At 47.7% G+C, this 14170-nt stretch overlaps 1 protein-coding gene across 1 annotated transcript in view; it reads left to right on the top strand.

Annotated features, from left to right (window-relative positions):
• The window catches only part of LOC147722620 (uncharacterized), a 100493-nt gene extending 87353 nt beyond the window's left edge, over nucleotides 1-13140 (top strand). Inside the window, exon 2 of the mRNA XM_086967333.1 lies at nucleotides 13130-13140. Coding sequence (XP_086823459.1) covers nucleotides 13130-13140 — 11 coding nt within the window. The remainder of the gene's footprint in view (nucleotides 1-13129) is intronic.
• The last annotated feature ends 1030 nt before the right edge of the window (nucleotides 13141-14170 follow it).

Raw genomic sequence — 14170 nt, 5'->3', positions numbered from 1 at the left:
TGTTCGTCCTGCTGAGAGAATTTTGTCTAGTGGCTGTTTTGACTTTATCCTAAAGTAGCAGGGAGGGTTAACGTACCTGCTGCAAAGAACGTGTACTGTGCAGATCACAGAAGTGAGTGTGAGTGAACTATGAGTAGCGCTAAAATGCAATGTATTTCAGAGAGAGGCTATGGAGAGATGAGGCGCACTGTTGCAGAGTGATAGTAAGAGTATTCTTGGAGAAGGCGCAGCCGCGGTCGGCAGTGGGAGTACCTGCAGGGCTGTGACGTGGAGAGGGGGAGGGGCTGGGTGGGGTGTAGTAATGTATTGATTATGGAGTTTTACAGGTAAGTAAACATTTAAATAAATGAAACGAATTTCGTTCCGCGCACTGCATTGCATTTGGTGATGCAGTGCACTCAACGAAATTCGTTTTATTTATTTAAAGGTTTACTTACCTGGCAAGCTCCGTAATCCATACATTACTACCCCCCACCCTGCCCCTCCCCCTCCCCACATCACCGCCCTGTAGGTACTCCCACTGCCGGCCGCGGTTGAGAAGGCGGTCATGGGGGGGCGCCAAAAAAAGACTGTCTCACAGGCGCCAACAGCGCTTAAACCGGCCCTGGGTACGCCTTAGGAGGGGAAGAGGTGCAGAGGCGGTCCTGAGTGGTCCCTCAGGGTCGCTTCAACTTTCAGGCTCCGGTGCCTTATTTTTCAATTATGAGAAAGCCATTTCCGGGGTATAAAAGGCAAAGCACTATGGGCAGCTACCGGAACAGATCCGCTGCCCAGATGATAGTTTTATTCATAAGGAACGCCTGCCACTGCTCAGCAGACAACATAGCAGATTACAGGAGATGCTCAGCTACCCCTGATCAGATCACTCTTGCATTGTCCGCCAGCGCAATCACCAGGCCTGGGGCAGGGCGCATGTCGGACAGGCAACCGCGCGCAACAACATGGCGCCCCTTCTAAGATCTTGCAAGCCTTTCCTTGGATTCCACCATTTTTGTCATCACTTGCTTATAAAGCAAGCAATGATAAAAATAATTGTTTTGGCTTTTGTGGAGGGAAAATGTTTTACCAAGCTTCATCCTCAAACCACAATGCTGGTGCAGCAAAGGCAACAGAAGTAGTGCAAGTTCTACATAACCAGAGCAACTGATGTACTTATAGCTAAAGGGCTGTTCGACTTCCAAAGTTCAGCCAGTCTGGGTTCTGCATGGCTAGTTTTGTTCAGTTTCGTGCAAGAGGTTAAAAAAGAGGCGTTTCCAATTTAATCTTACAAACAAATTCTGTACAGAATTACATCAAACATGGCCTGTTAATAGAACTTTGATCAAGGTAGTGCCTTTGTTGCATGGGTGAAAATCTATTCAGTAGTTTTTTTTAGAAATAAGCATTATAAAATGTGGCGAGTAGGACTGAGCCAGTATTTTACCAGTTGTTCACGATCCCGGGAAGGGGTACAGGTCACAGATTCGGTCTGAAAAAAGCAACCAGATATAAAAAAAAACATTTCACTGAACAGAGGAGCAATTTTCCTAAACATCTTTTTCGGGCCTGGAAATTTAAAGCTGAGTCCTAGGATCTGGAGGCTCTGATTTGCTGGCTGCATGAGCAAGTTTTCTCTTGAGGCTGCAATTACAGCATGTGGACATGGTCCCAGTGTCCAGAAAAACAATATCAAAGGCCACAGAAGGGGCATGTTGTCACACAAAACAAGTGGTTTATTTATGATAGGTTTGTGCCGCCGGAGCGTCACTTTTTTGAGGCTCCAGCAGCGTAAGCCTCTCAATCATATCTATGAGACGACACAAAGCCATTCTGCGTGGCTTTGTATGGCCTTATAGATATGGAGAAGAGACAAACCAGCGCAAGTCGTTGCCTTGCCATACTCTGCATCAAGCAGGCGTTTCATGGGTGTGGAGGTGGGCCTTCCCATGCACAACCCATGGATTTTGACGCTGCCCCAGTTCTGCATAATCATGTAAATATGGGGAAGCGTCAAAACCTGACGCCTCCCCAGACCAGGAGTAACAAGAAGAAATATGCTTATGTCTCCTTTTTTACCCTCTTTCCATGTGTGCTGCATTCTAGCACACACATAGAAAGAGGGAAACGCTTCTCTGGATTATTTTTGTGTAGGATGGTGTTCCTTCCTGCACAAAAACAACCCTGCCTGCAATGGAGGCAACCTTGCGCCATGGTGCAAGGGTGCCTACCTTGGTGCTAGTCAGCAAATTGTGCGCCAGTGCCAGGCAAAGAACAGCAATGCACCGTATTTCATAAATACTGTGCATTCCTGCCCTTTCACATTGGCGTAATGCAGTGCAGCGTAAAGACTTGCAGCGCTGCCCTGCGCCAATTGCTCCTAAATGAGGCCCCTAGATTGTGGTGGGGGGTCCATAAACTTGCCACAGGTTTCACAAACCTTACCAGCACATAGGACTTTGATATTTTTGCTCCAAAGCCAGTGGATCTAATAGAGAGTCTGAAATCCATGAACATCTTTGATTGGGGATCCTTCCATAGTTCAGAGACTCTGGATTAAGGGGCATATTACCAACAACTAGCGATAATTATCGCTAGGTTGGCTTAGCGGCAATATTTTTATCGCTAAGCTGCGGCGATTTTTATCGCTTAGGAACCTTGCTATTATCAAGGTTTATCTCCTAAGCGATAAAAATCGGCCGAAATGCATGAATATCGCTGAAAAGTCTGCGGTATTCATGCATTACCGAGCAAATGCTCTTAGCCATGTTATCCACCTCCCATTGGATAACATGGCTAAGAACTGCTCAGGGCAGGTGTTAGCTTTTGGAGATATTCGCGCTTAGCGCGAATATCTCCAAAAGTTGGTAATAGGAGATAGCGATGTTAGCGACTGTTTCCAGTCGCTAACATCTTGGCACGCCCACTTTGCATGTCATTAGTGATAAATATCACTGACATGCAAAGTGGGGCCCAAGATGGTCGCTATCTCTTACTAGCTGTCGCTAACTGGTGTTAGCGACAGCTAGGTAATAGGGAGATAATTTTATCTCCGCTTTCTTGGCTTTTAAAGCCAAAAAAGCGGAGATAAACCCCCTTGATAATATGCCCCTAAGTTCTATAACTATGGAACTCATGGGCCCATGATGGGTCGCCTGGTGTAGTCTGGGGACTCTGTTCAAAGTTTACAGCCTATGGAGTTTGTGACCCATGGTGGCACTCATTCTGTAGACAGCAGACCCTGATCAGAGACTGCAAACTATGAAACCTGGAGGCCCATGTAAGGTCCTCTTCTTTAGTCCACAGACTCCGTACTAAGTTTTAGGACTAAACATGCCATTTTGGGTGTATCAAGTCTGCAATTTCAAAATATAATAGTATTGACACACTTGGGCCCCATTTAATATTTTAAAATTGAATTATGTCTTCATAAAATTGTTAGAGTCGGAGTGGGATTAGGTAAAACTGAGTTTTAGAAGGGGCGTTCATAATGAACTGAAACGTTTTTAGGTCTCGCCTACGTAGCTCGAATGCACTGCATAGGAGAGACCTCTAGCAATCGGTTCACTTTTTCGCCCAAAAACGTGAACACGTTGCATTGCTTTCAATGGCAACGCGTGCACGTTTGGTGATTCCCTTGCACAAGCAAGCTTTCAAAACCATCTGTTAATAATTAACAGATGGTTTGTGCTCGCTCCCGCAAGGGAAACCGGCGCAGGCCCCTTCCTCTCTCCCCTCCCCTGCTGCCTCCTTTCAGCGCTAGGCCAGCACTTGTTGTAACTTGTTCACTCTCCTAGAGTATCGCCCCAGGACTTGTCGGCTTCTGCTTATTTTCAGTTTTACTTTTGGAGTTAGGAACTTTTTTTATTTTTTTTTATTTTGCTCGGCTCTTCACATATGCAAATGCTCGCTCCCTCTCTTCGGGCTGTGGCTGCCTTCTCCTTCTCCCTCTTTTGTCAGGCTCTTTTTTCCCCTGCAGCCAGCACAACACTGCTGATTCCACCCCCGCCTCTACTTCTTCCTTTTCCAATAGTTGGAGCTTAGGCAAAAATAAACATTTAATTAATAAATATTATTTTTATGCATTAATCCATATTGCAGTTTCACAAGCATTGCTTGTTTTACATATTGCACCAGCTCTGCAATTAATAGGGTCAAATACATCTGTATCTTTGCTGAAAAAATAATGCATGCTCGTCAACATTGATATTTTATAAAAAACGTTGGCTGTGTTTAGTGATGCTTGTAGATTATATACATACATTTGAACAGTACAAGATTGCTGCAACCGTGAATCAGGCTGTACGTAGTCATTTCTGTCTGCTAGCTAAATTAATCTCCCAACCCCCTCGGGCTGGGCCTTGTGCATGCGCTCTTTGTGGCCTACACTGGAGCAGACTCAGTGTAGTCTGCTGAGCAGCGGCACAGACGCACTGGGAGGCCCTGCTGCTCTTGCCCTGCACCGCAGGCCTAATCCCCTCCATTGCCAGGAGCTGGGACATGTGTCCATAACGGGGCTATGTGATGCTCTGTACGGTCGCCCATCCGGGGGAAGCGGCCATGGGCCAGGGGAGAAGCAGGGTCCCAGGTAAGCAGGGGTTTGGCTGCAACACCCATAAACCTCATGGGACAGCCCTGCACTTGGCATTCATTGGATCTATGCTTCGAGAACCGCAGACCTCTCCTGTGACACAGCCATAAAAATACCTTTTTGGATATAGTTATTTTATACCTTCTTTATTCTTGTTACATGCTGTAAATAATACGTAGACGTAGCATTTTACGCCATAGTTTTTCCTGTTTTTAATACTCCAGGAACAGAAACCCGTGCTTGACAAACTCATAAATACAGTCTTCCTCAACAAGAGTAACACATCAGTAGTAACACGATGACAGTGTATAAAGCGCCGTAATCCTGGGCCATTTGCAACAATACCTACAACATGGTACGTGCAAGCAGTGCAGTGAATTTAAGAACATTTACTCTATGGTTTACACCTTGACAATGTGCACTTAAAAAATTGAATTCCCTTTCCAGCACTAATTTACGCACTCCTATAATACACACATACAAATGTAGAGGTATTCGCAGCACGTTTGTGATTATTCTTCAATGGCACCTGTTATTCCACTCCAGTCTTGTTGTTACTCAGCACTGTAAATAGTAGGTGTTAGCACCATCCCAGTGATGCATGTTTATAATCAAGTTTGGAAATTTTAAAAAGGCTGTTGGTCATAGGTCTGAATCCTGTTCTGTGCACGACAACTGTTTGCTTTGAAGTTGGCTGCATTTTTTAAAGTGTGCATATAATCCCTTAAAAAAATATAACTTTTTTGACTATTTACAGGAAACCAATTTAGCGCTAACTTCCTTGCTTGTGTGCATTTATAAGCCATGGCATGGATGTTATGTCTGTGTTTGCCCGTGCTGTTGTACTTCTGTAATGCTTTCTCGATTTTTATTGCTAGATAGGCTTTTTTATTCACTAATGTATGTCTGGTGAGTTTACAGGGGCAGAGGCAGCCTGACTAGTGCCAGCCTAAGTGCTGCAGGAGTCGTACAACGCTCCCACTGATGACTTATCTATTTAAACACAGCGGTCACTCTTGGTGCCTTTTCTACCCAATTCTACATTCCTCAGTGTTGGCCTATAGAAGTGTGTGTCGCTCTTTGATTGGCCACTCCATGTATGTATAAACTGTATGGCTAAACACTTACAAGGTCCCAAAAGCGAGACCTATCGGCTATGCCAATGTTTGTTTTCAATGTGCCAGGCCCACACATTCAAACTCAAGTCTGTGCATTCAGAATGCCTCGCAATGAGGACAAGACTTTGTCTGAGGTCCAAGGACTTGTAGAAGAGTCTGCTGAACCTTTGACACTCTAAAAGAAAATTCTGGGGTTTTCTTTGTTTGACTCTTCATGTTAACTTCCACCATATCAAAAAACATGCTCATTAGCAACAGGAGGCATATCCACCATTTTGAGAAAACCTGAGTAGGGGATACTGATAGTCACAGTTCCCATTGTGGAGATAGACACAACAGAGAGAGCAGAAGAGGAGTCTTCTGGACCACCCTCTGTTTCTCTAGATTAAGAAGAAGTGGTTTGAATTGGTGATTGTGAGGGAGAGAAGCAGACCAAAAATTCAATCAAGTGGGAGTTCTTCACTCATCCACAAGGCCAGAAAAAATATAGGCCCAGATTTATGAAGTTGCCAATGCGTCATGCAAGGCGGCGCAAGTCAACACAAGGGCTTCAGTGAGACTTACTAAGCCACGCAAGGCCACCGAATGACCGCGCATGGCTCAGTAAATCTACAGTAACGCAAGGAAGAGCGAGTCACTGCCTTACATTACCCTGCGCCATGAATGCGTTACATGGGTGGAGTGGTTGTTCCCACACATCCATCCATGCTTTTAAAGCATTTCCAGATTTACTACGGGTAGTAAACCTGGGAATGTGGTCAAAATTGTACACCTTCCCAATAGACACACAACGAGGTGAAAAATCTTTATTTCTCCTCGTCTTTTCCTCTTTCTATGTGTGCAGCATTTTGCAGCACGCACAGAAAGAGGAATATGCCTCTTAGGGTTGTTTTTTGTGCAGGAAGGTGTCCCTTCCTGGGCAAAAAGAAAACTGCTTGGAACACAGGCACCATTGCACCATGGTGCAAGGGTGTCTGTGTTGGTACCAAGCAGCACAAAGTGCACCACCACATAGAGAAGGAATCTGCCATACATTTGTAAATATGGCACATTCCTACTCTCTCTATGCCCTATCTATGATCCTATTTATATTTTCCTTGGTCTTGTTTTTGCTTTCATTCTTAATTAAGGTTGTGAGTGGGCAATTTTAACAGTGATTTTTATTCACACAGGTCCTGGGACCAAGAATGCGAGAAGATGAGGATTAGTTAAGAATATCTGTTTATTGGGAGGAGGAGCTACGCGGGCATCCAAGATGGTCGCGTGAGCAGAGAGCTCCCGAGACCCGCGCCGTCCTTCTTCATTTATCCTTCACCTATCCTGGTCAGTTTGACGGGCTTTTGTAGCGCTATCTTCACTGATGCCAACGTTCCTATTTTGGTCGAAATCGGACCCTGGGGACCATTTTTCTGACATCTGCAACTTTTTGGCCTGCCCGCGGGCGCGACCGGGGACTCGGCTACCCACTGTGGCCGACCTGTAATTGAACAACAACGGCTGACTGGCATCTGGCCCACCGGAGGTGTACTGCTTTCACTTTCGGTTTCCATCTCTTTGTTCTTGTCTCCTCCTACTCTGCCTGCGCCTGCTGCCCTCACAGCCCACATTTTCCTCCGTAGGACTGGCACGGAGGTCGCGATACCCCCATTTCACTGGCACGTCGGAGTTTCGAGACTTTTCCTCCTTCTCGCCACTTCTCCTGGTTATCCGACCAACACTGAAAGCGAGATGGCGACTAAAGCGGAGGCCGAAAAACGCCGGAAGGCTGCGACCCGGGGGGGATCGATCCAGTCCAACATGATCGAACGCTACACCCAGCCGAGAGGCTCCCCCGGGGCCACAAGCGTTGGTGCTGAAGGACTTCAAACTGACATGCCATCTTCGTCGGAGGTATCGCTCCAAGATCTTTTGGCTGCCATCACTGGACTTAAGGCCGATATGAGTCAGCAATTCGAAGCCGTCGTGCCCAAGATAGACACGGTGGCGGTGGATGTAACTCTTATTCGGGCCGACTTAGCCAAAACGAACGAGAGGGTGAAGGCTCTGGATCTCAAAGCATCGAGTTTGGTAACGGACATGGCTGAGGCGCAATCCGAGATTGGTAATCTGCGTGCCTCGCACGATCTGCTGGTCAAGCGGATGGAGGACTATGACAACAGGGCCAGGCGGAACAACATACGCCTGGTCGGAGTGCCGGAATGTGATGGTGCTGTATCGACCGACCTGTTGGTCGAGGAACTAATTGTCGCTCAACTGGCCCCAGCAGGACTCAGTAAGTTCTTTGCCGTGGAGCGCGCCTATCGTTTTCCAGGAGGACAAGTGAAGCCAGGAAACCCACCGAGGCCTATTATTGCGAGGCTTTTTCACTACCGAGACAGAGACGCTATCCTCCAGGCCGCCCGCAAGCACGGCCCTTTAAAATATGACAATAACTCTGTCTCCATATATCCCGATTTCACTCCCCAAGTGCAGAGGCAAAGATCAAGTTTCCTTGGAGTGAAGCGTCGCTTGAGGGATCGGGGTCTGAAATACGCCATGCTGTTTCCGGCCCGACTACGGGTCGAATTTCGAGAGCGTGCCTACTTTTTTGATCAGCCTGACCGTGCAGCTGACTGGTTGGACTCGCTGCCTGCGGATGACTTTGGAAACGGAGGCCCCGGTGGCGCGGAAGGTGGTGCATCGGCCCAGGAGTAATTGGGGCCCCTGAGGTTCTGATTGAGACTATGCAATATACTGTGTAACTTAACTTTGTGCTTCATGTTACTGCCCGTGACGGTGCGGGAACGGGTGATTTCTCCCTTCCTCCTCGGGGGGTTCTTTGTGTAGATAATATGGGGCGACAGGCACACTGCAGTTGGGGGTGGCTTTTTAGTCAGCAGGGGTGCAGGGAGGGGGGTGTTGTGATGGGTTTCGGTTTTGGGGTTGGTTTCTGGGGACTTGGTTGGGTTTTGTTTCGTCTGTTTTGTCTTGGTTTTCATGGTATTTCACATTTTGCAATGACCTTGAACTGTGGGCTTTGCTGGTGGGTGGGGGTGGAATGTCTTTGCCGCAATGGGGGGGGGGGGGGTGAAATGCGGGTTTTTTCTTGGAACGTAAATGGTTTGGGTGATAGGATTAAGCGGGGCATTGTACTGCAATTCTTGAGGCGCCACACCCCAGATGTTGTATTCCTTCAGGAAACCCATTTGATTGGAAATGCTTGCAAGGCCTTAGACCGCCGGGGTTATCGCCTGGTTGCACACGCTGGTTTCACTTCAGGATCTCGGGGGTGGGTATCATGGTAAAGTCTTCCCTTGCTCTTGCTATTGACGAGGTTGTCCTTGATGACCGTGGGCGGTATGCTGCTGTGTCTGGGAGGTGGGAGGGTAAACAGATCGTGTTTGTTGTAGTCTATATTCCCCCGGGACTGCAGGCTACCACTTATGCTGATCTTGGCAGGACTCTCCTTGGGCTTCCGGACGGATTGTTAATCCTGGGTGGGGACTTTAATTCTGTAATGTCCGGTGAATGTGATCGACTTCCCCCTAGGGTGTTGTTGCAGTCCCAGATGTGGCTCAGTGAGATGGCTGATACTTTTGGCTTGGTAGATGTCTGGCGCTCACTGCACCCCACACTCCAGCAATACACTTTTCACTCTGGTGCGCATGGTAGCCTCTCCCGTATTGATTATTTTCTTATGTTGGCCTCCACCCTGTCCACAGTTCGAGAGATACGACATCTTCCTCGTGGTATCTCGGACCACTCCCCCTTGCTGATTACGATTTCTGTAGGCGGTTTACTTGGTAATAGGGTCCCCCCAATTCCTCCCTGGCACTTCCATAATCCCCGGCTCCGCTCAGAGTTGGTTAAGGCAGTAGATTGCTACTTTTCTGAGAATGTGGGCTCGGTCACTTCCCCCACTGTTCTTTGGGAGGCTTTCAAGACGGTTATTAGGGGTTCCGCCCTATCATTCATTGCCGCGGAGCGTAGGGTAAAGAGGGAGGCTGTTGTGGCTCTTGAAACCGAAATTACTGCGCTTGAAAGTGAGCTGGGTGGGAATGACACGCCTGCCTTGCTGCACGCTTTGGAATTGAAGCAGGCGGACTATAAAGCCTGTGTCACGGAAGCTGCCAAATTGATGCGGGCGAATCAACTGGGCCGATTGTATGATGTGGGTGACAAAGCTAGCAAGCTCCTTGCGTGGCTGGATAAGACTGAACGTGCGAGTCGAGTTGTTCCTGCCATTGTTCGTGAATCTGGTGAGAGTGTCTCTGATCCGAGTGAAATTGTTGATTGCTTTGTTGACCATTTCCGAACTGTTTATACGCCTGTCAGCGATCGAGATGAGGCCGACTCCAGGCTACTGCTGCGGGACATCGCCCTGCCCACCGTATCGGAGGAGGACTGCCTTGCCCTGGAGGCCCCTTTTACTGTTGATGAGATTGCCCTCGCAATCCGATCCCTTCGCTCGGGAAAGGCGATGGGCCCTAATGGACTCCCCATTGAACTTTACAAACTTTGTCCCGACAAGATGGCCGCCCACCTGCGTCAAATGTTTCTCGAGGCGGTTGAGGCTGGTTGCCTCCCCCTTGAGCAGCGCCTCGCTACCATAGTTGTCATTTATAAGGACGGCAAACCTCGTGACCGCTGCGCCTCGTACCGCCCCATTTCCCTACTCAATGCGGAACCCAAAATCCTCGCCAAGGTACTGGCCAATCGGCTGCTCAAGGTGATTTGCGACCTGATCCACCCGGATCAATCCGGTTTCATCCCCCACAGGAACACTGCCCTCAACCTGCGTAGGCTCCACAGCGTTCTCGCGAGAGCTCCAATCCTCGCCGAGCCGGCGGTGGTTGCGTCCCTCGATGCCACAATGGCATTCGACACTATCGAATGGCCCTATCTGTGGGCGGCCCTCGCTAAATTTGGCTTTGGCCCTAACTTCATCGCATGGGTCAAACTTCTTTATGAACGGCCACTCGCTCAGGTCGCTGTGAATGGTAGATGCTCGGAACCCTTCCCCTTAGGCCGTGGCACACGTCAGGGCTGTCCGCTTTCCCCGCTCCTATTCGCATTGGCGCTCGAACCCCTTGCCGCGTGGCTCCGGTGGGAACCCTCTATTAAAGGGATCCGATGGTCCCCAGACCTCGAGGATCGTGTTTCCTTGTATGCGGACGATATTCTCCTTTATCTCACTTCCCCTCAGAAGTCGCTCAACGTTCTCTTTGACGTTCTCACGTCTTTCGGTAATAACTCAGGACTTGTTATTAACTGGACCAAGTCCTGTGTCTACGTTATAGCTGGCTCGTTGCCGCCTCTACCCCGTAGGTTCCCCATTCTGGTAGCGGCCGATGGCTTCAAGTATTTGGGGATCTATGTATCCATGTCTTCCTCGGTCCGCTACGAGCGAAACTTGTATGCTCCGCTTCGTAGGTTGAAGCAGGACGTTCGACGTTGGCGCGATCTGCCTTTATCTCCATTGGGCCGGGCGGCACTCTTTAAAATGATGTCGCTCCCCCGATTCCTTTACGCCCTGCAAAATTTCTTTGACCCTGTTCCAGCTCGCTATTTCCGTGAGGTCGAGAGTCTACAGCGACAACTTATTTGGGATGGCCGTGCCCGCATTGCCTTATCCAAGCTCACGCTCTCCTGGTATGATGGGGGTATCGCATTGCCGGATATTAGACGGTATTACTGGGCCTCACACCTTAGCGCCATCAACCACGCGACCTACGCTCCGGAGCCCGCACCCGCTTTTGCCCTGGATAAATTATTGTTGCCTGGTGGCAATTTTAATAGGGCTCTGTATTCGAAGGCACCCTATCGGCTCCTCACGGGCCCGACGAAATGTGCAGTGCGGGCGTGGAGGGACGCTACCGTGGCTACGGGCTGGGGTGGTAGGCTGACACGTAAGACACCACTGTATGATTCGGAGCGGCTGGGGAACCTGTGGAAGACAAAAGGGTTCGAGAAATGGAACATGATTGGGATCAGCACGGTGGAGGACCAGTGGGCACGGGGCGCGGTTAAGTCCTTTGAGTCCCTGAAATTGGAATACCGGCTCGATGATAGAGAGCACTTCCGGTACATGCAGGTTAGACACGCCTTATCTTCCATCTTTCCATCGGGTACCGCTATTCCACAGTCCTCCCCCTTGGAGGATCGAGTTCTTGACGGCCACGTCCCGGATAGCACCATCTCCTTAATCTACAAAAAGCTTATCAACAACAGAGCTGACCAGCTTGAGAAGCTCCGGGCTGCCTGGACGGCTGACGGACTCGAATTAGACGACGAGGACTGGCAGTCAGCTGTGTCCTCCCCTAAGGAGGTGGCTATCCCAGCACGGCTTCGCTTCGTCCAGTTGAAAATCCTCCACCGTGTGTACTTGACTGGGATGCGACTGGTGCGAATGGGTTTGGTTTCGGATGGTCGATGTAGGCGTGGTTGTGGGATGGATGGCACCTTTCTTCATGTTCTGTGGGAATGCCCGATGATTGCAGCGTACTGGTCCAGGGTGCATGATGTCATGAGTCGTGTTACGGGGATCCCACTACTTCCCGAAGCACGTCGTTGTCTGTTGAATGTGTGGGAACCGTCTGATTGTAATGTTGCCCAGACGCTTTGGGTTACCCTGGGGAACATTGTCGCAAAGAGAGATATTGCGCAGCTCTGGGGCTCCCCTAGACTGCTATTGTTAAGTGCCTGGAAGGAGAACATGGATTGGTCCATGTTCCGAGAAAAGACCGTGTATGAGGCTCGTGGGCGCCCAGGGAAGTGGTCCAGAGTTTGGGCTCAGTGGAATGCTTATCGCGGAGACATCTGTTCTCCTCCGCTTGACTATGAGGTCCCTCTCCCCTCATCCCCATGATTTACGTTCCTCCTTTAATCCCACTGCACGTTTTGTTTTCCCGCACGCGTCCACCCCCCCTTGCCAGTATCCTCCTTTCCACATCTCTTTTCCCCCCCCCACCTCCAGCGACCCTTGCCACTATGATACCATGTGTTTGTGTGTTGTTGTTCTTTCAACAAAAACATAAAATTAAACCTTTCTTATCCTCTTTGTATGAAACTATGCTTTACCGACAATGTGGACTCGATAGTTTGCTTCAACAACGTGCTGTCTCTGATTCTACTTTCACTCAGCCTGTTTATGTCATAGCGGCCGGCCCTGCGGGGTTGTAGGCAGGCGCTGTGTATTGTGCATTCGTAAATAAAGGTTTTAAAAAAATAAAAAAATAAAAAAAAAAAAAGAATATCTGTTTATTATATTATGATTTATTTAATCTAGTCACCATTAGTACCCCTATATTATATTGGTTTTCATAGTAATAGATTTTTTTATGGCTTTGACCCATGAGGGGAGGTATTGATTGTATGATGATTACAGGATACATATTTATAAGATTTGTAGGATGTGTATTTGGTATATTATTAAATAATGTGATGTGTTTTATAATCTTTGTAGGTCCTTCATGAGTGCTTTTTTTGCTAGCGGCAAAGGAGAATATTATATACTGTCGTGTGTACTATTGACCCACTTGGGCTATATTTCTTGCTGGAAGCCTATATGTTGAAATATTTGAATACTGGACATATATTTCTCATTGTGTGCTTGAGAGCAATGATTTGTTTTATATGGAATTATAGCGATCCGCAATGATACAATCTTGGAATTTAGCCTGTCGGACTATATTTTTTTTCCATTTGACTTGCACTGTGTTTTTAACTACACAAAATGTACAATCATTTAATTGAAGAATATGTGTTTTTCAAATTTATAGGCCACATTTTGGTGTTTACAGGAGTGTATATGACAACGAATTATGGGGAATGAACTACTTATACAATGTGTTTTTATAGTCCAAAATGGCGCCCGCATTTGATATCAATTGTTTGTGGTGCACACCGACTTCACTTTCTATGCTTTCTCCCTGCATTGCACAAAAAGAATTGTAGTCCGCTATGCCTGTATCCGTGATCAAGGCCATGATGAGGCCAAAACGCGGAGGGTTGTTTGCCTGCTGTTAAAATTTACAATTTGGTAGAACCTGTTCCTGGATTGCACGTCATTCTGTTTGACTGACAGCAGTGGATTATTATGCCACACTTATCTATAAAGGAGCTTACACTGTGTATGCACAGCAATGGATACATGGCATGGCTTTTGGTCAGGGTCACTAACATTATGCAATTCCATTGCTGCTGTGCTTTGCATGTAATTATGAATTCCCCACACTCATAGCTGAATCCACCATATGCAGCATCATTTTCAGATTTCAATAAAAATACGTGTTCCTAACTCATACTGATAAAAAATACCTAAATATGTTATAGATTGAGGTAAATGAAGCATTTGGCCCTTTGCAAAAGTTAAATGGTCACCATTCAGCTGTTCAGTGCTACAGTCTGGCACTTATGACATGGTATTTTGACCAAATGGTGGTAATGTCTCCAACTGGGGTACTGAAACGAGGATCTTTTTTTCTGCAGCAGCAAAGAAAAGCTT

This window comes from Lissotriton vulgaris, chromosome 4_1, assembly GCF_964263255.1.
Source record: "Lissotriton vulgaris chromosome 4_1, aLisVul1.2, whole genome shotgun sequence".
Classification (NCBI taxonomy): Eukaryota; Metazoa; Chordata; class Amphibia; order Caudata; family Salamandridae; genus Lissotriton; species Lissotriton vulgaris.
This window is presented reverse-complemented; position numbering and strand designations above follow the sequence as displayed.